General features: G+C 34.7%; 1 protein-coding gene across 1 annotated transcript in view; it reads left to right on the forward strand.

Annotated features, from left to right (window-relative positions):
• The window catches only part of EPHA6 (EPH receptor A6), a 962,333-nt gene that overhangs the window by 563,660 nt on the left and 372,655 nt on the right, over nucleotides 1–26,018 (forward strand). Inside the window, exon 6 of the mRNA XM_043449041.1 lies at nucleotides 7,112–7,236. Coding sequence (XP_043304976.1) covers nucleotides 7,112–7,236 — 125 coding nt within the window. The remainder of the gene's footprint in view (nucleotides 1–7,111; nucleotides 7,237–26,018) is intronic.

The raw sequence follows: 26,018 nt of genomic DNA on the forward strand, positions 1-26,018 counted from the left end.
AAAAACCCATGCACCTTTGGGTACCTTATTTTTGATAAAGGAGGCAAGAATATACAATGGGGCAGAGACAGCCTCTTCAAAAATTGGTGCTGGGAAAACTGGATAGCTATGTGTAAAAGAATGAAATTAGAACACTTCCTAACACCATACACAAAGGTAAACTCAAAATGGATTAAAGACCTAAATGTAAGACCAGAAACTATAAAACTCTTAGAGGAAAACATAGGCAGAACACTCGATGACATAAATCAAAGCAAGATCCTCTATGACTCACCTCCTAGAGTAACAGAAATAAAAACAAAAGTAAACAAGTGGAACCTGATTAAGCTTAAAAGCTTTTGCACAGCAAAGGAAACTATAAGCAAAGTGAAAAGACAACCCTCAGAATGGGAGAAAATAGTAGCAAATGAAACAACTGACAAAGGATTAATTTTCAAAATATAAATAGATGACTTTTTATCACTGTTTTAGAAACATATTTTTTTTTAGAAACATATTTTTAAAAAGCTTATCCACTTTCTCTACTGACTCAAATGCATTAAGGTCTTCACAGATTAAACAATTGAACTGTTTGTTTCCTATTGTTGCACTGCAACAAATTGTCACAAACTTATTGTCTCAAAAACAACCTGTATTTATCATAACACAGTTCTGTATGTCAGAAATCCAACATAAGTCTTAGGGCTGAAGTGAAGGTGTCAGGAGGACTGGTTCTTTCTGTAGGCTCCAGGAAGGATGCCCTCCTTCCTTCTTCCAACTTCTGCATTCCTTGACTCAGAGCCTTCTCTTGTGTAGGTGTCTTCTCCTATCTCTTTTTTATGAGTGTACCTGTGATTATATTAGGCCTACCTGGATAATCCAGAGTAATCTCATCTAAGAATCCTTAATTTAATCAAAACTGCAAAGTTTCTTCACCAGATAAGAATGTTCACAGGTTCTGGGGATTACAATGTAGAAATATATGGATGCCATAATTTATCACATCACAGATAGCACATGATTGAACATACCACAGTTTTATTCTCAGGTGTAGAAAAGAGAAAAAGGCTAGAAGGAAAATAAAGCACAAGTTCTGCTGTATGTAAGCATCATCTGTATATTTCAAGTTCATAATCAGGTTTTGACTACACAGGGAAGTAGATAACAATAAATATTACCACTGATTAAAGGGAAAATCACGTGAAAAGAGAAGCACATGTAACAGGTATCATTAGGATAGATTATGCTATCTAAAGCACAGTATATTTAATAAACATTTTCAAAACAAGATAAAGATCAGAAATATTTTGAAGCATGTTATCAGGTTTCAAAAATGTCAGTTCACATGCTAAATATCACATTTACAAAATTTCACAAGTAAGAATAGTGTATTCAGTGTATTCTTCTGCACATACTCAAAAGAAACACTATTACATACTTGTGCTCTGTAGATATACCCACTGGCTCATTAGCAAAGAAAAGAGGAAAATCATATAGTCTTAAAAGTCTGTTCTGAGCTCTACTTTCTAATCTGTATTATTTATTTATTATATTGTTGTTCTGAATTCACATTTCATCCTGTTGTTGATAATAATTCTAGAAAGAGGCACAGGGAAGCACAGAAAGGAGAGCATAAAGCAGACAAACTGAGAAGTGCTAAAGTAAAGAAGAAATTAAAGAAGTAAGAAAGTAAAGAAGAATGGAAAGAAGAGAAAGAAGGAATAGGAAAAAGAGGTTGATAGATAAGCAAAGGGAAAGAGTGAGTTCTATTTGTACTAAATGTCAGCACTAGCATTAGGACCGAGGTGGAAGTTATAGAAAGCAAACAATGACTCCAGATGAGAACTTTTTATCAATTAAAGATTTTTAAAAGACAATGGATAGCTTTGTGAAGTAGGGAACTCCTTATATAGTACTTTGTGAGGCTCTATACTCTTTATGTAGTACTTTGGGAAGTACTCTGCTCTTTATATACTCTTTGTGAACTACTACACTGCTAAAGCAAGAAGTGGATACTCAGCTATCAGAAATACATTGAAGCGTTTTCTGCATTGGTGATAAAAGGTATTAAATTGCTTATAAGATCTGTTCCTATATTGGGATTCTATTATTTAACATTCACTATTAAGATTTTCACTGTCACAAACACATGTGCATAGGAGTGTTCCCCGCCCCAATCTCTCTTTTTCATCTAAACACACACACACACTCATGCAGGTAAGCGTATCCCAATAAATAAGCCTTCATTTACCCAGTATGCTCAATAGATGACTGAGAATTAGCGACTGTTTGATCTTTAGGAAAACACCCCATTACCCATGGTGTAAATCTTGATTACATGCTAAAAATAAGACATATTTGTGATAATCCACAATGTAATTTGATTGAGGGCAGGAGGAGAAGGGGGTAAAAGAGGATGAGATGTTTGGATGGCATCACTGACTTAATGAACATGAATTTGTGACAACTCAGGGAGATAAAGAAGGATTTGGAAGCCTGATGTGCTGCAGTCCATGGGGTCACAAAGAGTTGGACACGACTGACTGACCAACAACAGTATGATTCTGAACAGTAGTATTAGCGTTTGATATTTTAAAATTTCAAGAAATAATCAACTCGAAGACAACAAGGATACTTGTAACAGTGCCTCATTTCTACTAGTTTTGAGCAGGTATTTACAATACTGAATAGAATTAATTTTAAGAGAAAGTATAGCAAAAATGTTAAATTTTCCACTTCTTTCTTGCCATTCTGCATTAATGTCAAAATTGGCCTTCTCATTATATCATTAAACAATTGCTCACTTCTCTGAGCCTCAATGTCATCATCTTATGGAAGCAATTTCTTCCCCATAGATTTATGACAATGTAATAAGATAACATACATAATATAAACATTTAATAAAAATTGATTAACTCAATTAAGAGCAAAATACTTAACTAGAATAATTCAGTTTCTTTAGGTATCTCCATATAAGCATAAGAAACTTTTCTAAGTGTGAGTAAGATCTCTTTTGTTAGAACTAACTCACTTCGTACTTTTATTTTCACTTTTTGCTACATAGTTTTTGGTAAACTGCTTGAGATTCAAAAAATGTAGTAATAAAAGGTTTTGTATGAAAACCATTTTCAAGAATGTGGTAATCTATTCATCAGTCATTTATGTTGAAGGTCAAAGCTAAGATTTTTGAAGACTCAAGAAAGGATGTATATCAGAAACATGATTCTGCTGAAGGCTATACTGAATAGGTAATTGTTACTCAGGAAACATCGCTTGAGTCTTCACATCTTTCAGTTAGCCTCTGATCTGACAGACTCCAGGAGATATTATTTCCTTGACTATTTCTTTCCTTCTCTAACTTTTTAGAATCAGAAGTAAAGATCAATAGCTGCCCTTTTGTGTCCTAAAATCAGTTTTTCTCATGTGGAGGAATAAACGTATTTTCTGCTTTGTATTAGTTGGTACTGCAGAATTTTCACAATATGCCAATTCAGATGCTATGTAAACTTGACTTATTAAGACAAATTCATTAGATATATTCAAAGCAAATGCTTTAGGTTTCATGTATTGAAACCTTATTTAAAATGAAATTATGTGTAATGTTGTTCTTCTCTGAAAGCATAAAATGCAGCATTTGAGGTATATTGACCTATAAATTCTTTTCTACATGCTCTGCTTTCAAACTCATTAAGTGTTTAAAATGTACGATTAGTAATATTGATAGAACTTTTTTCAAAAGCGCTATGGTAATAATAGTATGACACAAAATCCAAGTTATATAAAGCAATTTTCTCTCTAAAATAATTTTAACAAAATCAAAATTTATGCATAGAATGTTTGTACATAAAATGCCAGAATTCTGACAAAACAATATTTTAAACCTCAACATCCAACATTAGAGGAATGACTTGATAAAGTAGCAACACAATTGAATATTAGACATTAAAGTAAAAATTATGGAAACTATTTTAAAATTTACAGTAGGATTTAGAATATTGGTTTAAAATAGAATTATCTAGTATTATGTATATTTAGCAACTGTTTGAAACATAGATGTTTACATATGAAAGGGATGTGCAAAAGTGAAGAGATTTTAGATTTTATATAGATCGTAGACCTTGAAGTCCATTTGTAAGTAAAGAATCAATGTAGTTAGAGAAAAGATTCTCTTAATTTTCTATTTTATAAAAGTATAGAAGAGGATTCATATAATTTAGGTGATGTTGTCTGTACAATTAAATAACCATTGAAGAGCTGGAAATAGGAAAGATGGTACCTATATTTTAACCAATAGTCATTCTAAAATGCTGTTGGCATAATTGAATTTCTTATAGGTTTTGTAAGGATTGTATCATTTGAACTTGAGTGTTAAATAACTATAAGACAAAATATAATACACTGGCAATACTGCTTTGTGATATTGTACATTAAACTGAAAATTAACCATAACATTGTATACATGAAAAGAACATTTTCAAAACTAGTAATGAATTGACATACTTTTATATACTTTAGTCAACTTCTATTTGTATTATTCACATTAAAGTTTTAGTTTTTCCATAAACACCATTTAATCCATTATTATACTATAATTCCAAGAACATTAATGCATTTTTCAGCAGGAATTAATACCATTAATTGACTAATGGTAGTTTATTAGTAGTGAATATGATGCAATATACATAGTGAATTGTCAGAACATTTTCTTATTTACCATTTTATATATTTCTATTTTAGCTTATGGCACAAACTCTTCTATTTCTTAGCAATTTCTATAATTATCACTCATTTTAAGAAAATATCTTTGTACAGCAATAATACTGTCATTAAGCAGCTGGAAAGAGTTTCAAATATAGTTTCTAAAGCACTTAATTTCTTATGAGAACCAAACTTGTCATTCTCACAAATTTAAGAAAGTAGTTTATCCTTAAGATACAAAGACAACTTTGGAAAGTAAATTACCACATTTAATACTTGAGTCTCTCTTAGAAACTAAAAAAAATTTCATCTTGATCATAGAGAATCAGTTTCTTCAAATCCTATTTTCAACTGCATTTAGTACATGTGAATGGATTTTTGAAAATGAACTGGAAAGATACATGAGTTCATAATCATACTAATTCAAGTTTACTCGTATAGGGTTTTTACTTAGCTTCATTGGTCTGGAAATTTCTGAAAATGAACTGGAAAGATACATGAGTTCATAATCATATTTCTAATTCAGGTTTACTAGGATAAGGTTTTTACTTACCTTCATTGGTCTGACATCTGTATCCCTATTTTCCCATAGGGAAAAAAAACCCTAGTTCTCAATAACACCAATGTAATTACTCATTTGATTTATCTCTTAATACACACACACACATTCAGCATTACAATACCAGTAATACCACTTGCAATATCATTACTAAAACAGTACAATAATTTTTTCAGTTTTTTTTTTTTTCATACTTAGAATATGTCCCATTGGGATGTAGGTTAAGTAACTGTCATTTAATGTCATTTTAAGTAGTTCCTTTCAGAGGCTATGCTTTCAACTCAATGCACAGATTTCTTTCTTTTAATCTTTTGAGATTGCTCTTTCGATGTTCATTTGTTTTTTTATTATTTATATTCAGAGATGATTTTCTTCTAACCCTGTAGTGACCATCCTAGCCTCCCATCCTCTAAGGGTAACCATTGTTGCTAGTTTTTATTCTTAGATTTATCCTTAGACTATTTTTTTATACATTTTTCTCCACCTCACTTTTTTCATTTAAAAGTAAATCCTGAAATAAATTCATTCTAGTATTTATAGATGGTCACAATTCCTTTATACAGTTTCATAATTCTCTGGTGAATGTAGCATAGTTTTTTAAACCAATCCCTAATTGATGGGCATTTAAATTGTTTCCAGGCTTTACAAATAAATTTTAGCGAGTAGTCTTGTAAATATGTCACTTTGTATTTGTGTAGTGTCTCTTTCAACAGATTCCCAAAAGCCAAAGTGTAAATGAACATATAATTTGCCTTAAATTGTTAAATTTCCCCTTATAAGGATTATGCCATTTTACATTTACACCAACAGTGTATTAAAGTCTTTTCCTCACAGTCTAGCCAACAGAGCCTGGTGTCAAGTTTTTGGATTTTTTTGCCAATTTAAGTTGAGAAATGGTATCTCAGTATATTTAGTTTGTATTTTTAAGACTGAAGTTTAGTTCTCTGTGTAAAAATTCCTTTTGTAAGTAATTCGAGTATTTAAAAATGAGAAGTATTTTGTTAGATAAAAAAAACCTTCAGTGTATACAAGATTACTTTAGGTTAGGGTTGGATTGTTAAGATAATGTTATATAGAAAAAGAAGACAGACATGATTCAAAATAAACTTCATAAATTAAATATTTCAGTTTTGGTCAAAAGTCGTAGAAACCTTGCCAAAGAAATGCTCCTTTCATTGATAAGCCAAAATGTACTGTAGTTAAGTTTGTGATGTAACTTCTATAAAGTACTAAAACTTCATAAAGTACTAAGTCTTGAAGGAAAGAAAGCCTATAAATGACCATGCAATTGCAGAGGATTTTCTGTAGTAGTCTTAATTTTGAGAAAATACAGAAGTCAAGTCTATTATACTTCATGTTATAGCTCAAAACCAAAGCCAGTTTTAGGAAAAATGTTGTCCTCTAACAGAATCAGAGATGATGAGTTGTGGTCCTTATTCTAGGGCTGAGTTTTTCCTTTGTTCCCTGATTTGTTTCTGCATGCCTGCGTGCTGAGTTGTTTCAGTTGTGGGTGACACTATGTGACCCCTGGGCTGTAGCCCACAGGGCTGCTCTGTCCACGGGATTCTGCAGGCAAGGATGCTGGAGTGAGTTGCCATGGCCTTCTCCAGGGGATCTTTCTAACCCAGGGATCGAACCTGCATCTCCTGCAGCTCCTGGACTGCAGGCAAAATTCTCTACCACTGAGTCATCAGTTTCTAAATAAATTTTAATTATTATTTGAAAGTAGATCCTGATTATCATATTAATCTGACATCAATAATTGGTGTCCTCTTCAACAAGAATTGTGTTTTCCTTGGGAGACAAAATGTTAAAGAAAGCAATGTGGAGAATGATTCCTGCCAATTAATTCTTAGTTGTTTTCTTTCTTTTCAGCACCTTCCCTGATAGGTATGGTAAGAAAGGACTGGGCATCCCAGAATAGCATTGCCCTATCATGGCAAGCCCCTGCTTTTTCCAATGGAGCCATACTGGACTACGAGATCAAGTACTATGAGAAAGTAGGTCTTATTTGGAGCTTCCTCAAAATGTACATATACATATATTTGCATATATATATATATATATATATTAAGTATATTGTTATAGAATATTATTTTACTTTACAACCTGTTCTTTTGGGCCTAACTTCTTACCTACTGTGTCTTTAAATATTCTCCAGTATACTATAGTGCTCATAATTTCTTAATTAATTAGTCTTGTTTATATCAGATTGAGGTAGAAGACACAGGAAGTACATTTCTATCTTCACTTACTCTAAGGAGAGTTTTACAATATAGTGAGAGATTGTATTCATCAACTTACGGTGTAATGAATATGTTGTTATTTCTAAAACTCACTTCAGAAAAAAATAGCAAAATGGAATTACCATAATCTAAAATAAGTTCATGTGGGCCATATCCTTGCCAATGAATTTAAAGTTATAGTCTGCTAAAATTTGCAAAGTGTGATTTAAGGTATAAATGAAAATAAATGATGAATTTAAAATTGTCTTTCCATTCAGATCAGCTGTTTTATAAGGTAGCAAGATAAATCTGGTTAATAAATCAACTCTTAACTTTAATTTCCATTTCTGTCATTAAAATTGTTCTCAATTACTATGTTTTCCCAAATTATATACTTCCTTAGTTTTGTGACATTCACATGTCTTCTTTCTTTATGCTTTTTCCCCATCCCTCACCATTCTGATATCATTGCTATAGATGTTAAGGCAGAACATAGAGTCAGTTCTGGTGATATGTCCCAGTGGGCTGATAGTAACCTAGACTATTGATAAAGTGAGCATTACATTTAAAAATATTATGTAAAAATTTATATAATTCCCAGTGGTATCTTAAAATAAGAAAGAACTTGTATTTCTGTAACTTATTAGAAGCAAAGGAACATCACAAATAAATTTAGGTTCCCTATGTAGAAACACAGGGCAAAAAGAGAAATGGTGAATTCTGACAAAACGTGTCCACTGGAGAAGGGAATGGCAAACCACTTCAGTGTTTTTGCCTTGAGAACCCCATGAAGAGTATAAAAAGAAGAGAAATAGAAGTCTATATTTTTCTACTCTACTGCTTCTGAGCAAATGTAAGTTTGAAAAGAGGAGAAGTAACTCAGTAGCATGATTATATCTAGTAATTTCAGAATTATGTAGTCAGTGAAAGCTATCATTATTATTAACTGACATGGAAAAATCCATAGTCTAAGAAAGGAGGAATTTACTTAGTTTAACTAGATTATAGATTCTGTACATTGGCCTGGCCAGCATGTGCTCAGAAATCCTGTTGGTCTATCCTTCCAAATGTTACAACCTATGGCATCCTGTCATAGGAATATACATATTTTTCTGTCCATTAATTTAAATATATCTTCATATACTCAAATAATTCAGTTTATTTAAAAAGCAATGTACACATTCTTAAGGAAATTTTCAGAATAAAAATATGTATCTTGTATTATAAAGGTAATATTTCATACACAGATGATGACTCTTATTCTATAGTCATTTTTGCTTCATATATCTGAAGATGAAAATAACATAATATTTCCAGTTAAAGAAAAATTGTGCTGATTCCATAAGAAACGAACCATAGTCATCCAATTGGAACTTTAGAAATTAATAATATCCTGAGAGATGGCTACTGACATAATATCCATGTTTTAATAATAGAATAAATAATATTACAAAGGAGTTTATTTTATAAGAAAATGGAAATGATCCTTTGCTAATGAATTAAATGTGGAGTTGGAAGCCAAGGATTCCTAATACATGTTCTGACTCTGACTCTAATGCTTGTGGTCAGGAAAAAGTCTGTTAATCTCCCTAATCAGACTTCATATTTACAAAAGGAAAATAAAGATATCAACCCTTCTAGTGTGTTGTAAATATTAATTATAAACAGATCTAAAGATGAAGAGTATAAGAATTCAGTATTAAATATCGAAATGTCAACACACTACAGTACTCTTGCCTGGAAAATCCCATGGATGGAGAAGCCCAATAGGCTTCCATGGTGTCGCAAAGAGTCGGACGTGACTGAGCAACTTCACTTTTCACTTTCAAGGAAGCATTAGAGAAATATTTGGCCTATATATAATACAATATAGAATCAGAGCATAGGAATTATATACAAACTAAATAAAAATCATGATGCCTTCATATATAAATATATAAAATATTGGCAACCAGTCAAGATGTTAGAATATCAAAACTCTCAGATTGACAACATCAAAATTTTTCCCAACTATGACTGCAGGTTCTTACCATAACAGTTTCTCTTCCCAAGAATTATTTTTATAAAGCTATAAGTAGGGTAACTTACATTAGAACTCTTAGTTAAAATTGCTAATATCATTCTTTATTAGGAATCTAAATATTGTTCAGTAAGAGGAACAAGATAGAAAGCAGAACAGGTGCAAATGAACCTATTTGGGGAACACAGATATTCTCCCATAAATTTATATTTTTGTATGATTTAATATATAGAATATTGAATGGAAACATGCATTTTATGGGTTATTTATTTTGTTAGAATGGGATGAGGGGTGGAAGTACATAGATGGAGGCAAGAAAGAGAGAGCAAGGTAGCAAATATAGATAAATATGGATGGATAAATGGATAGGTAGATGGATAGTAGAATGGGTAGATCCTAAATAGCTTTAGTAGTTGTCTTAGATCCAGTTGCTCAAAGACAAACTCTGAGATGGGAATTTGTGTACAAGTGATTAATTAAGAAACCTCCTAGGAATACTGGTAAGACAACGGGGAAACAGGACTCTGAAGATGTCGATCAAATTCAGAGTGAGCAAGGGGAGGTCTTGCGTCTAAATTACATCTCAGAGTTCATTCTATGGTGACAAAGAAGCTGAGCTTCCATACTCAGGCTTTAGTCAATCATTGATGACAGGTTTGAATGGATGTATAGGTATAGTATTCAGAAAAAAGTCATAGGCGCTTCTGGTTCTCCACTGTGGTTCCACTAGCCCAAGTTTAGGTGTTTAAAGTAGATGGAAAGCATAAGCCTTTAAAAGCAAAAAGCACAGTAGCTGGGGGACGGGAGCAGGAAGAGTAGAGGTGATCTAAGTATATCTCCTGGCACCCCAAGTAATAGCTAACGTGCCTCAGTGCTCAGTGAGCTGTGATAGAATTTTACCCTTCAGCCTATCATGATATCCACAGTCTCCACGGTCTTTAATATTGATGCCTCCATCTTTAATTTAGGCATTTAAACTTTACATTTCCTTTCAATCAAAGATACACTGTATTGCTAACCTTAATTAATACACAAATAATCAATGTTTATACCATTCCTTGAATAATCTGTGCTGTTTTAAGTTCTCATCATGTTAGGAGAATTACTTTGTGAATTAGAAGAGAAGTTAAGTGACTTCCAACCAGTCCATCCTAAAGGAAATCAGTCCTGGGTATTCATTGGAAGGACTGATGCTGAAGCTGAAACTCCAATATTTTGGCCACCTGATGCGAAGAGCTGACTCATTGGAAAAGACCCTGATGTTGGGAAAGATTGAAGGCAGGAGGAGAAGGGGATGACAGAGGATGAGATGGTTGGATGGCATCACCGACTTAATGGACATGAGTTTGGGTAAACTCCAGAAGTTGGTGATGGACAGGGAGGCCTGGCGTGCTGCAGTTCATGGGGTCACGAAGAGTCGGACACGACTGAGCGACTGAACTGAACTGAACTAAGTGACTTAGAATGTGAAGTGTCTACAAATGTCTGAGATCAAGCACATATCATTGTTACCAATGACCTTGGCTTAGAAAAAGGCACTGGTCTAAGTGTTTGAAAATTTAAATTTGGCTTAGACCTTAAGTTTCTTATTCCTGTTTTCTCATCTATATAATAAGGGTTCAGAAAGATAATCTCTTCCATTTTTAGCTATTTTCAAATGCTACTATGTTTGTGTTTATACAGTTATATAGATATACTATCTTTCAAATAAGTGTGCTAAAATTAAATATACAGGCACATTTTTTAAAATAATTCACCACAGGGAACAATAATCTTCATATCATAATTATATATAAAAATTAAAACCTAGCTATGATTGTCTTCTGTTTCTGTGTGTGTGTGTATGTGTGTGTGTGATGAACAGACTATGGAGAAGAAAATCTATAGCTTGTGGGATATAATTAATTATATATTCTCTATTCAGTTAATTATACTCTCCAAATCCTTGGCCACATTTTTCATACTTAAAAAGTGTTTTAAACTTACATGAATATACTATGAATATGAAAAGGCACTTAAAATAATGAAGAAATTCAAGTATAAGTTACCAAAAAAATTTATATTTCATATTTAATCACTAACAATATTTTTCTTCAAAGTAGAGCATACTCATACTGAGGAACCTGTTAAAAAAAAAACATGCCGACAACTTAGATGTGCACGCTTTAGATAATGGCCTTGCCAGGTGGTTCAGTGGTAAAGAATCTGCTTGCCGGTGCAGGGGACAAGGAGATGTGGGTTCAACCCGTGTCAGGAAGATCCCCTGGAGAAGGGCATGGCAGCCCACTCCAGTATTCTGGCCTTGAGAATCCCATGGACAGAGGAGCCTGGTGGGCTACCGTCCAGGGGATTGTGAAGAGCTGGGCATTACTGAGTGACTGAGCACACACTTGCATGCTTTATATAATACTTCCTGAAGCAGCTGTTCTCATTTCCAGGAACTGACAAATGGGGCGGAAGGCAGGGAGCTCTTATAGAAGAAAGGATAAAGAACAAGGGAAAGAAAAAATAGAAAATATCTATCCTACTGTAGCCACATAGTCAGCCTCATTTAGGGTGAGAAGGAACAAGGAAATAAGTATAGAACCCAAAGTTGGCTTGGCATTTGGGGATAGGCTAACTGGATATACTGTGTCACCTTTTTTTTTTTTTAAGTGAAGTATAGTTGATTTAAAATGTTGTGTTAATTTCTGATGTACAGCATGGTACTCAGTTATACATATTTATGGATTCGTTTTTAATATTCTTTTCCATTATGGTTTATCCCAGGACATTTAATATAATCCCCTGGGCTATACAGTAGGACTTTGCTGTCCATCTATTCTATATGCAGTAATTTGCATCTACTAACCCCAAACTCCTAGTCCATCCCTCCCCTATATTTCCTTATAGAAGTCTATTCTCTATGTCTGTGAGTCTGTTTCATAGATCAGTTCTTTTGTGTCATATTTTAGATTCTATGTATAAGTCACATCATATGGTATTTTCTTTCTCTTTCTGATTTAGTTCACTTAGTATGCTCACCTGTAGTAGCATCTATGTTGCTGCAAATGGCATTATTTTGTTCTTTTTTATGCCTGAGTAGTATTCCATTGTATATATGTACTATATCTTCTTTATCCTTTCATCTGTTGATGGACATTAGGTTGTTTCCATGTCTTGGCTGTTTTGAATAGGGCTGCTGTGAACATGAGGGAGCATGTATCTTTTTTATTCATAGTTTTGTCCAGATATATGCTAAGGAATGGGATTGCTGGGTCACATGGTAGCTCTGTCTTTGGTGTTTAAAGGAACCTCCATACCATTCTCCATAGTGGCTACACCAATTTACATTCCTACCAACAGTGTAGGAGGGTTCCCTTTCCTCCAAACACTCTCCAGCATTTAGTTATAGACTTTTTTTCCTGCTGTTCTGGCTCTTCATCGTTGAGGGCTTTTCTCTAGTTACAGAGCATGGGCTTCTCATTGCAGTGACTTCTCTTGTGTGGAGCATGGGCTCTAGGGTGCGTGGGCTCAGTAGTTGTGGCACACGAGCTCTAGATCATGTGGGTTTCGGTAGTTTTGATAAATGTGCTTAGTTGCCCTGTGGCATGCGGAATCTTCCCTAACCCAGGGATTGAACCCATGTCCCCTGCATTGACAAGCAGACTCTTAATGACTGGACCACTAGGGAAGTCCTGTAGACTTTTTAATGATGGTCATTCTGACTGGTGTAATGGCACCTCATTGTAGTTTGGATTTGCATTTCTCTAATAATTAGTAAAATAATTAGTCTGCAAAGAGTCGGACATGACTGAGCATCTGAACTTAACTGAACTGAATAATTAGTAATGACAGGCATCTTTTCATATGCTTATTGACCATCTGTGGATATACTCAGTTTTTGGTCCAGGAGAGCTTTTACAGGGATACAAAAGTTACCTACATTTTAGTTTTCGGACTTGGTACTCCAGATGGGAGCAGTTCCATCTTGGGCTTAAAAAAGTTATTCCCATGTAGCTAAGACATCATCTGTCCCCAACCCCTCAGTCTCCAGCTTCAACATGTTGCAGACCCTCCTGCAGTCAGTAAGTATCAAAACTCTAACTGAATATCAAATACACCCTTCCCTTAGTTCTGTTCTTTTTTCTTCTTTATCCTTTGTGTTCACTTCTTAATGTCTCTTCTTTTTTCTCTATCAATAGTACTTTTCTCTATCTTCTTCTTTGTTCTTTTATTATATTTATCAAAGACAGACTTGATTAGAGTCAGTTTTATGTATATATATATCTGACTCCCTCACTAGCATTTAAACCCCTCAAGAAAGGAGATCATTTTTTGTTTCTTTGTCACCCAAACTCCAATCAGTGCCTAACACCACTGTTTGCTTTTAGTCAGATTCTAAAGTAATTAATAAAATCCTCTCTTTGTTCAAAACTCATTCACAGGAAATTGAGAAAAATTACCTAGCCACTGTGAAATTATCCCTAGCAATTAAAAAATAAAAAAGAAAGTAATCCTGAGGACTCCCTGTTTCTACCTGTTCATAGGAAAGACATACACTGATCCCCATGAGCTGAGAAAATGTTATGTTAATAAATAGAATATAAGTTCACGAGAACTTCCAGATATTCAAACTGGATTTAGAAAAGGTAGAGGAATGAGAAAAAACAAGAGGATTCCAGAAGAATGTCTACTTCTGCTTCATTGACTACACTAAAGCCTTTGACTGTGTGGATCACAACAAACTGTGGAAGATTCTTAAGGAATCTTCAGACCACCTTACCTGCCACCTGAGAAATCTGCACGCAGATCAAGAAGCAACAGTTAGAACTGGACATGGAACAATGTACTGGTTCCAAATTGGGAAAGGAGTATGTCAAGTCTGTATATTGTCACCCTGCTTATTTAACTTAAATACAGAGTACATCATGTGAAATGCCAGGCTGGGTGAAGCACAAGCTGGATCAAATTTGCAGGGAGAAATGTCAGTAACCTTAGATATGCAAATGACACCACCCTTAAGGCAGAAAGTGAAAAAGAACTAAAGATTGCCACTTTATAAAAGTGAAAGAGGAGAGTGAAAAAGCAAACTTAAAACTCAACATTCAAAAAACTAAGATCATGGCATCCGATCCCATCACTTCATGGCAAATAGATGGGGAGACAATGGAAATAGTGAGAGACTTTATTTTCTTGAGCTCCAAAATCACTGTGGATGGTGACTGCAGCCATGAAATTAAAAGATGCTTGCTCCTTGGAAGAAAAGCTATGACAAACCTGGACAGCATATAAAAAAAGTAGAGACATTACTTTACCTACAAAGGTCCATATACTCAAAGCTATGGTTTTTCCAGTAGTCATGTATGGATGTGAGAGTTAGACCATAAAGAAAGCTCTGAGTGCAGAAAAAATGATGCTTTTGAACTGGGGTGTTGGAGAAGACTCTTGAAAGTCCCTTGGACAGCAAGGAGATCAAACCAGTCCATCCTAAAGGGAATCAGTCCTGGATATTCATTGGAAGGGCTAATGCTGAAGCTGAAACTCCATTACTTTGGTCACATGATGCGAAGAACTGATTCACTGGAAAAGACCCTGATCCTGGGAAAGACTGAAGGCAGGAGGAGAAGGGAATAACAGGATGAGATAGTTGGATGGCATCACCAACTAATGGACATGAGTTTGAGCAAGCTCTGGGAGTTGGTGATAGACAGGGAAGCCTAACATGCTGAAGTCCATGGCGTCTCAAAGAGTCGGACGTGACTGGGTGACTGAACTGAACTGAACTGAAACTCACGAGGGCAGGGATTTCTTTTGCCCATATTCATATCCTTAGCAATCAGAAAGGCACATAAATGATCATTCATAGATGATGGTAGTTGGCCAATTATAGGCCAGGTATTTTTAAAAGTTATTTATTTTTAATTCAAGGATAATTGCTTTACAGTGTTGTGTTGTTGATCCAGTTTGAAGTTCTGGAAGTTCTCATACATCCACATGAATCAGCTATGGGCATACATATGTCCCCACCTCTTGAACCTCTCCCCACCTCTGACCCCACCCCGCCCCTCTAGGTTGTCACAGAGCACTGGGTTGAACTCCCTATGTCATACAGAAAATTCCCCCTGGCTATCTCTTTTACATATGGTAATTGTATATGTTTCAATGCTACTCTCTCAATCTGGCCCACCCTCTCCTCCCCTACCGTGTCAACATGTCTCTTCTCTATGTCTGTGTCTCTGTTCCTCCCCTGCAAATAGATTCATCAGTACCATTTTTCTAGGTTCCATATGTATGTGCTAATAGATGATATTTTTCTCTTTCTGATTTATTCACTCTGTATAACAGGCCCTAGGTTCATCCACCTCACTAGAATATGACTCAAATTTGATCATTTTTATAACAGAGTAATATTCCATCATATATATATATATATATATACCACAAGTTATTTATCCATTGATCTGTTGATGGACATCTTGGTTGCTTCCATGTACTAACTATTGTAAATAGTGCTGCAGTGAACATATGTCTTTTACAACTGTGATTTTCTTAGGATATATACCCCATAGTGGGATTGCTCGGTCATATGGTAGTTTTATTCCTAGTTTTTAAAGACATCTCCATACTGTTCTCCATCATGGCAAGATGAAAAGACAACCCTCAGAATGGAAGAAAATCATGGCAAATGAAACAACTGACAGAGGATTAATTGCCAAAATATAAAAGCAGTTCATGTAACTCAATATCAGAAAAACAAAATACACAATCAAACAATGGGCTGAAGACCCAAACAGACATTTCTCCAAAGAAGACGTTGTTGTTGTTCAGTTGCCAAGTCGTGTCTGACAATTTACGACCCATGGACTGCAGCATGCCAGGCTTCCCTCTCCCTCAGCATCTCCTGGAGTTTGCCAAAGTTCATGCCCTATGAATGGGTGATGCCATCCAACCAGCTCATCCTCTGTCACCCTCTTCTCCTTCTCTCTGCCATCTTTTCCAGCATCAAGATCTTTTCCAGTGAGTCAGCCATTGCATCATGTGGCCCAAGTATTATTAGAGAAATTCAAATCAAAATTCCAATGAGGTGTCACCTCACACCAGTCAAAATGCCCATCATCAAAAATTCTACAAACAATAAATGCTGGAGAGGATGTGGAGAAAAGGGAACCCTCTTGCACTATTGGTGGGATGTAAATTGATACAGCCACTATGGAAATTTCTTCAAAAAAGCAGGTATTTTTTAAAGTGTTTTTTTATGTATTAAGTAATTAAATTCCAATAACAACCATTTGAGATAAATACTATTACTCCCCCCATTTTACAGATGAAGAAACTGAGGTACCTGGAAGCTAAGTAACTTCACCAAAATAACCCAGACAATTAAGTGGTTCTTAACACATAGTTGCATCACAGTTGGATGTCTCAGAAAAGTGCTTTCTGCTGATGCTGGTTTTCTAGGTTCCCTGAGGCAGACACTTCATTACTCTCTGCTGCCTGTTTTGCATCTATAAAATGGCAGCCATAAAACATACCTACCTCACCAGGGTGTTGTACAACTCCACTAATTACCAACTGGTACCTCATTTTGCAAACATGCATCCCCCATAATAGTTCATTATTCTAACACCCAATATTTAAAGACCTGTGACTAGTAAAGTCTTTTCTTTATAATTCTCTCGTTATTTTTTTTATCACAGTCAGCAGTTTTTAATTTTGTTTAAGAAATTTCATCATAAGAAAGGAAACATTTCTTGTATACAGATGGTCAGTAATTATCTATATAAAATACTGAGTTAATTTAACTTGCCCTTGTTTCACCTACTCTACCAATTATAGAATTAAGTACATATGAGGTTTATATAAAAATACATAATTTCATGTCTGAACTGTTTTCTTTAAAAGCTAAGGAGATTTGTGTGAAGCTCTTCGTTGTGGGAAATATTTTCATCACTCAGGGATGATTTAAAGGTTCTTTTCATAGGAGGTTGAACTCTTGGTGGAAGTGAAAGTGTTAGTCACTCAGTCATGTCTGATTCTTTTCAACCATTTGGACCCTAGCCTGCATGTTTGAAGCAATTATTATAGAAATAATAAGCTACAAAAGAAAAAATAATCCTTCTTTCCTTCCTTATAAAATAATCAGTATACTTTTCTTATTCTCATTTGTTGTCCCTCCTTCACTTAAGTGTTTACTGAAGGACGTTTTCTCTTCACTTCCACAAATGCCACTTAGGTGTTTGCCAAAGTTTTCTCTTCACGTCCACAAATGCTATTTTAGCCTTCACCCATTGCTTAGGTATGGAAACATAGCTCAATCATTCTCTGCATCCTCCTTCCCCAAAGACCACCTACCTTGGTCCATTTTGTTATCTAAACATAAACTTGCATGTAAATGGAAACAGGTTTATTATATGGGAACTAATAAAAGTGTGATTGATGAAAAGTGTGATTGATGAAACTAATAAAAGTGATGATTCCTCCTGAATCACAGGAGGAACTTGTTGAAATGGAGGTCCTGATTCAGCTGACTGGAGCTGGGTTAAGAGAGGGTGGGATGAGGGTTGACATTTGGAACAGCTCACAGGGAATGCTGGTGCTGCAGCTCCAAGGTTAAGTCGCTAAACGCCCTGCTTCTCCATTACCTCACATTGAAAGTGTGGATAGGGACTTCTCTGGCGGTCCAGTCATTAGAACTTCGCCTTCCACTGCAGGGGGTGCAGGTTTGATCCCTGGTTGGGGATCCCACATGCCTCGTGGTCAAAAATCCAAAACATAAAACAGAAGCGATATTGTAACAAATTCAATGAAGATTTTAAAAATGATCCACATAAAAATAATCTTTAAAAAATAAGTGTGGATAGAAGGAAAATAACCATAACCCTATATACATAGATGTGAATTTAATATTATACTATCTTTATAACTAGTTAGAACCTCTGTAAATGTTACATATCTGTGTGATATTTGAACCTAATATATTAAACTAATATATTAAACTGAACTAAAATGTAATAAATAAAGGACTAAGTCATTTCAGATGTAACTGAGTGTTTCTAATGGAATCAGCAAAGTCATGAGTTGGTGAATAAAAGTTTTGTTTTTCCCTCTCTTTTCATAATTTTTATTCATTGTCATGTCCACCACAGAGAAATTGGATATGAGCATTTGGTACTAATTAAAACACCATTACCTGATAAAAAATGGATGGCAAGGGAATTTACTGATACAAACACTCATTATGGAGATTTCATAGCCAATTTCCATGTTGTGTAGCAAACACCACACTGTATAGAAGCCTGTCTGGTTTAGTGAGCCCAGGGAGTCCCCACAGTGCCTGGAGCAAAGATTCTCAGGGTCAGAAAACTGGGGCCGGTGCCAGCACTGCGTCAACAGCATCTGTATGGTTTGAATGTATCTAAATAGAAAGAAAGCAAAAGATGTTTTCACTACTGCATTTAGTATAGGGTTTGCATGCACATGAAAATTATAATTGTCTACTGACTCCTCTACCTTTAAACTGTCTTTGATTTCATAAGAATTATACTGCCTTTTGTTTGATTTGAAAAATAGATTTGTATAAAATGATCGAAGCTAGAGTTAGTATGCCAAATATTTGATACATCTAAGAGAGGAAAAATTAAAGTTAAGTAAATAACTAAGTAAATATACTTCATTGAAAACTTTAGAATATATCTAATTTATAGAGTGAAATGGAGATTATAAGCATAATGAGTATCAAAATTTATATTTTGTTTTCCAAGGACAATAAAACAATACCCTCTTCACTGTGTTCAGATGGCCTGGATTCTTTTGGTGTATGTAGTCACTGGAAGCGCAGTCTTAGTGGTGATGTTGTAATACCAGATAAGGCTGCTCATTAATCATACTGCTGCCAACTTGCTGTATTTCAATCAGTTCTAAATTTCATAGCATTTTAATTCAGCTTCACATCCTAAAGTCATAATCAGTTCCTTTGATATTCCTGGTCAGAGTTGTCTTAAATCGCTTCCTCATCACTTTAATGAATTCCATGTCTTCATCTCATTTTTTATGAAGTTAGGTTAAACTAGGTTATTTTCCAATTCTGAAATTCTGTGATTGTGTAAGCTGCTTATTATTTTATTGTTTCTTGCTTTGCTATACAAGGGGATTAAAAAATTATCAAACAAGAGTAATAAAGCAATGAGATAATTGATTTTTCAATGAAAGTATAAAATGTAAAAAAAAAAAATTATGGGAAAGTACATTAAGGTCTCAAAGGGTGAAAAACTAGCTCAGTTTCTTCAACAACTGAAAAATCTACATATTTTACAACCAAGTTCTATATTTCTAAGAAAAGAGAAAAATATAAGGTTATTTTTAAAAGATTAATTACAGCTCTTATAAATTTCTATGTCCTCTTAAATATTATTGTTTGGAGGAGAAAAATAATGCAATGTGACATATAGCTTGGAGTAGAGGTTATAGAACCCACAATATCAAATTATAAAAGGAAGGAAGTGAAGTCGCTCAGCCGTGTCCAACTCTTTGTGACCCCATGGACAGTAGGCTACCAGGCTCCTCCTTCCATGGGATTTTCCAGGCAAGAATACTGGAGTGGATTGCCATTTCCTTCTCCAGGGGATCTTCCTGACCCAGGGATTGAACCCAGGTCTCCCGCATTGTAGGCAGACGCTTTACCGTCTGAGTCACCAGGGAAGTAAAATTATAAGCCAATCACAAATGTCCCTTTAAGTATAGAATACTAGAAAGTATCTAGGTTAATGCTCACAGGAATCAGGATAGCCTTGGAGTATGCAAAATGAGCATTTTTCCATTGTAGTTTCATTCTTTAAGAAATTCTTTTCTGAGGAGTAACAAGGGTACAAATTCAAACTTCCTCTAAATTTCTGATCTAGTTTGGTGAGAATCAGACAAACAAAATCCCAAAGACAACAACCAGTTATTTGAGTGTGACATTGCCATGAATTCAGACTACATACAGTCAGCCTTCAAAGAGTTGCTGTTCCATTAATGGAAGATATAAATATAATGTTTTTACTTTAGAAAGCCAAACATATAAGTCAGATATCTAACACTCTATCCTAAAATGATGAAAGGGTAAATACTACAATATATACAGTAATATATTTATACTACTGTAGGTAAATCTTGCCAGAATTTCTAATATAAATTTCAAGCTAAGAATTGCAGCTCTGGTTAGGTTATGTTATCTAACCCTTAGCAAGTTTTCCCTGATCACTGTCCTTATTAAAGTCTTAACTGAGTTATACTCCCTGGGGAGTAAACTACGATTTGCTCATTTCAAATGCAGTTAAAAATACAGCCATATTTTCTGCCTATTTTTAAAACAAATACAATTTGGGGCTAGAAGTACAAATATAATTACCAGTTTATAAATTTCCTTTCTCTTATCTGATATTGTACGTTTTCATCTTGCACTTAATGAGATAATCTGTAAATTGAACAGAGATGCATTTATTTCTTCTAAGGATTTTGAAGCCTATAATTTAGGAAAAATCACGTGAAGTTTTTGAGAGATTTTCTGTACAGCACAAGGTGGCTGTTTACAGAGAGCATTTTCCTTCAGGGATTTAATAGGAAATGCTAATAGAGAAAATATGGATCATACAAAGGATAAGGGAGAGTTAGCAACTCATCTTGGTAGTCAGTTGAGAGTTAGGTGGGGTTTCCACCGTGGATATTTCACTCCAATAAATGCTTTTGTGAAAGGTGTGTATGTATTTTTTTTTTAAGTTTTTATTTTTTGATGTGGACCATTTTTAAAGTCTTACAATATTGTTTCTGTCTTATGTTTGGTTTTGTTTTGCTTTTTGGCTGAGAGGCATGTGGGATCTTAGCTCTCCGACCAGAGATCAAACCTGCACGCCCTATACTGGAAGGCAAGGTTTTAACCACTGAACTGCAAGGGAAGTCCCTGGATATGTTTTTAAACTGTACATTTTAAAAAAAAATTTTTTAATTGAAGGATAATTTCTTTACAGAATTTTGTTTTTTTCTGCCAAATATCACTATGAATCAGATATAGATATACGTATGTCCCCTCCCGCTGAAGCTGTCTTCCATCTCCCTCCCCTTTACGCCCCTCTAGGTTGTTGCAGGGCCCCTGTTTGAGTTCCCTGAACCATACATCTAATTCCCATTGGTATCTATTTTTCATATGGTAATGTAAGTTATTCTCTCCATACATCTCACCCTCTCCTTCATCCCCCACCATGTCCATAAATCTGTTCGATTTCTGCCCTGCAAATAAATTCATCATTGCCCTCTTTCTAGATTCCACATATATGCGTTACTGTATGATGTTTATCTTTCTTTCTGACTTACTTAATTCTGTATAGTAGGCTCTACGTTCATCCACCTCATTAGAACTGACTCAAATGTGTTCCTTTTTATGGCTGAGTAACATTCAATCATATATATGTACCACAGCTTCTTTATCGACTCATCTGTCAATGGACATCTAGGTTCCTTCCATGTTCTAGCTATTGTAAAGAGCTAGAATATGCAATGAACATTGGGGTACCTGTGGATTTTTCTGTTTTGGTTTCCTCAGGGTATATGCCTAGTAGTGGGATTGCTGGGTCATATGGTGGTTTTATTCCTAGTTTTTTAAGGAATTGCCATACCATCTTCTATAGTGGCTGTATCAAGAATGTTACATTCTCACCAAAGTGCAAGAGGGTTCCCTTTTCTCCACACCCTCTCCAGCGTTTATTGTTTGTAGACTTTTTGATGATGCCCATTATGACTGGTGTGAGGTGATATCTCAAGTTTGGACTCACATTTCTCTAATAACGAGGAAAGTTGAGCATCTTTTCATGTGTCTGTTAGCCATCTGTACGTCTTCTTTGGAGAAATGTCTGTTTAGGTCTTTTCCCCACTTTTTGATAGGGTTGTATGTTTTCTGATATTGAATATTATGATCTGCTTGTATATTTTGGAATTTAATCCTTTGTTGTTTCATTTGCTATTATTTTCTCCCATTCTGAAGGTTGTCTTTTCACCTTGTTTATAGTTTCTTTTGCTGTGCTTTTAAGTTTAATTAGGTCCTGCTTGTTCATTTTTGTTTTTATTTCCATTACTCCAGGAGGTGGGTCATAGAGGATCTTGCATTGATTTATGTTATCATGTGTTCTGTCTATATTTTCCTCTAAGATTTTCTAGTTTCTGGTCTTACATTTAGGTCTTTAATCCATTTTGAGTTTATCTTTGTGTATGGTGTTAGGAAGAGTTCTAATTTCATTCCTTTGTGCATAGCTGTCCAGTTTTCCCTGCACAGCTTACTGAAGAGGCTGTCTTTGCCCCATTGTGTATTCTGGCCTCCTTTGTCAAAAGCAAGGTACCCACAGGTGTATGGGTTTGTCTCTGGGATCTCTGTCTTGTCCCATCGGTCTGTATTTCTGTCTGTGCCAGTGCTATACTGTCTTGATGACTGTAGCTTTGTGGTACTATCAGTAAGGTTGATTCCTCCATCTCCAGACTGCTTTGGCTATTTGGGGTCTTTTGTGTTTCCATATGAATTGTGAAATTTTTTGTTCTAGTTCTGTGAAAAATGACATTGGTTATTTGATAGGGATCACAATAAATCTGTAGACTGCATTTGGTAGTGTAGTGATTTTCACAATATTGATTCTTCCAACCCAGGAATGAGGAATATCTCTCCATCTGTTTATGTCTCTTTGATTTCTTTCATCAGTGTATTATAACTTTCTGTACACAGTTCTTTTGTCTCCTTAGGTAGGCTTATTCCTAGATATTTTATTTTTTTGTTGCAATGGTGAATGGGATTGATTCCTTAATTTCTCTTTCTGATTTTTCATTGTTAGTATATAGAAATTCAAGTGATTTTTGTGTTTTGCTTTTATATCCAGTGACTTTTAAGCTGTGCATTTTAAGCAGTTTTTATTGGACTCCATAGTTTTCAAAATTTTGCAATATTATAAAGAGAATGCAACTTTCTATTTAAGAAACATAAAAGCTTCTATGTGCCTCTGCTGCCTGACTTGATTTGCAGATTTTTTACTGCTGGAGGAAATGTCTAACATGCAAGGTTTGTAGTGTATCCAGAGTTAGGAAACATGTTCTTCTGGAGCTAGTCAACCCTTGTTTACTGTGAGGCCAAGATTTGATTTTATTGGATAAATTAGAAAAATAAAAATGAGTTAGAAGTTAAAATATTTTTACATTTCTAATCCTTGAAACTACTTTTCCAATCTTGAATGAAGGTAGAGAACAGCATATTGGTGTTAATACTTAAGTTCAATTATGAAAAAACAAAAATAATGTTAACAGCTTGTAACTTAATGAGTACACTTTACATGTATTAATTAATTTTAAGACAGATTAATTAGCTGCTAGCTAATTGAGAGACACATACCTACTTCGTGATAATCTCTTAGGTTTTAACCTCCAACTAGAAACTTAATAAAAAACTATAATAAAAGTATGTTTAGATACTGATGAAACATTAAAAGTGACTGGACTACTGCTTACTTCCTTTTTATTCTGTTGCTTTGTTAACTTTTGGTGGTGGATTTTTAGCCATTTTATATCAATATTTATGAAGCAAAAGATTTTACACAATAATAAATATCTAGTCATAGTGGATTTGGAAAGACCTGGGTTAAAATTCAGGCCTTGACACAATTAACTATGTGACCCTAGGCAACTAGTTATACTTCCCTAGGACTTAACTTCTGTAACTGTTGGCAGAGAAATGGTAACAACCATATAAGCTATTATGAGGAATATATAAAATGGGACTTTTTAAATGTAACTCATTCCATTTGCTACTTGGAAAGAGTAAGCATTCAATATGTAGAACCTACTAAAATTAGTATTAGTTTTAATATCAGTACCAGTTTTTATTTTAATATGGTTCTAGTCCTTTGCACAACAGACCCTTTAAATTCTTGTCACACAGACAGAAATGCCATCTTACCCAAAGTGCAAGCATGATGATCAAAGGATTATTCTATTGTACGGATCATATGGTAATAAATAAGACCAGGGTTCGGTTCAGTTCATAAGTACAGTAATTAATGTGCCAACTACAGCACAGAACCAGTTTCGACTCTTAAACTACCATCCATGTCAGTATTAACAACTGATACCATGCCATATTATCTTATTATCACTTAAGTTTTATTATAAGCATGTGATAATATTCTAATTTTGAAAATACAAAATTGATACCTTAAATTATGAATTTACAGTATATGAACTATAAAACATTGACATTAATATACAGAATTTTTTTCTTCCAAGTTAGACTTAATTGTACAGTAGTGTGGGCATAAACATGGAAAATAGTTTCATTTATATTGTACTTTCCAAGCACCTGTTAGATATATTGATGACAATACAAGTTTTATTTGGCTTTGATACAAGATTCTTTTCTGTTTAAGACAAGTATTTTATATATGAGAATAATTCATGAAGTATGGCTGTATTTATTTTGGCAGATTTTATTATTTCATTACTTGCTAGGCAGGGTAAATTACTCTAATGGATCCACCTTTTCATGTCTTCCCTCAAGGTTTCATTTCTTCCATGTCTTTCTTCATGCTCTTTAAAGGCCGAAGTAGACTTTACAGAAAGACACACAGCAGTCAAACATTCTCTTTCTCTCATTTACCATCTTTGCAATAGCAACATTTTCTCTGCAATTATTAATTATTCATATGAAAATAGAGATATTAATATATCAACATGTTGGCAATCTTGTGGTGAATAGTTAAAGATTTCATTTACAAAGAGATTCCCAAACTGAGAGCATGAAAGCCCTCTTAGAATTATGGAATTTAAAAATATGAATGATCATTGAGTGCATGCTAAATTACTTCAGTTGTATCTGACTCTTTATGACCCTATGGACTGTAATTTGTCTATGGGATTCTCTAGGCAAGAATATTGGAGTAGGTTGACATACCCTCCTCCAGGGGATCTCCTGATGCTGGGAAAGACTGAGGCATTAGAAGGGGACGACAGAGGATGAGATGGTTGGATGGCATCACCAACTCAATGGACATGTGTTTGGGTAAACTCCGGGAGTTGGTGATGGACAGGGAGGCCTTGTGTGTCGCAGTCCATGGGGTCGCAAAGAGTCAGACACGACTGAGCGACTGAACTGAAGACAGTTTAGTGATACGACCATTTCAGTTTTTAGAATTTTGTTAGACTATGCTGTCCAAAATTCAACATACAAAGCTTAATTTCATACACTTAACAGATCTCTTTTTTCCCACATAACTCAGTCTTATCATTTAAAAACTTCCTGTAGTTGTTTTTCTTTCTCTAAAATAAAAGTAACATAAACAATCTAGTACACTGCCAAGTAAGCAATCCCACGCATACTCCTTATGATGAAGGTTAAACAGAAAAACTTACACAAAGTTTTGACCTTATATTCAGCTATAACTAACAATACATGTTGTTTTGACTCTTGCATGATTTTAACAATTTTTGATAGCTAAAGTAGACCATTTGTAAAGTAGCTATTTTTGATAGCTAAAGGTTTCCCTGATGGTTC

This window comes from Cervus canadensis, chromosome 27 (assembly GCF_019320065.1).
Source record: "Cervus canadensis isolate Bull #8, Minnesota chromosome 27, ASM1932006v1, whole genome shotgun sequence".
NCBI classification, from domain to species: domain Eukaryota; kingdom Metazoa; phylum Chordata; class Mammalia; order Artiodactyla; family Cervidae; genus Cervus; species Cervus canadensis.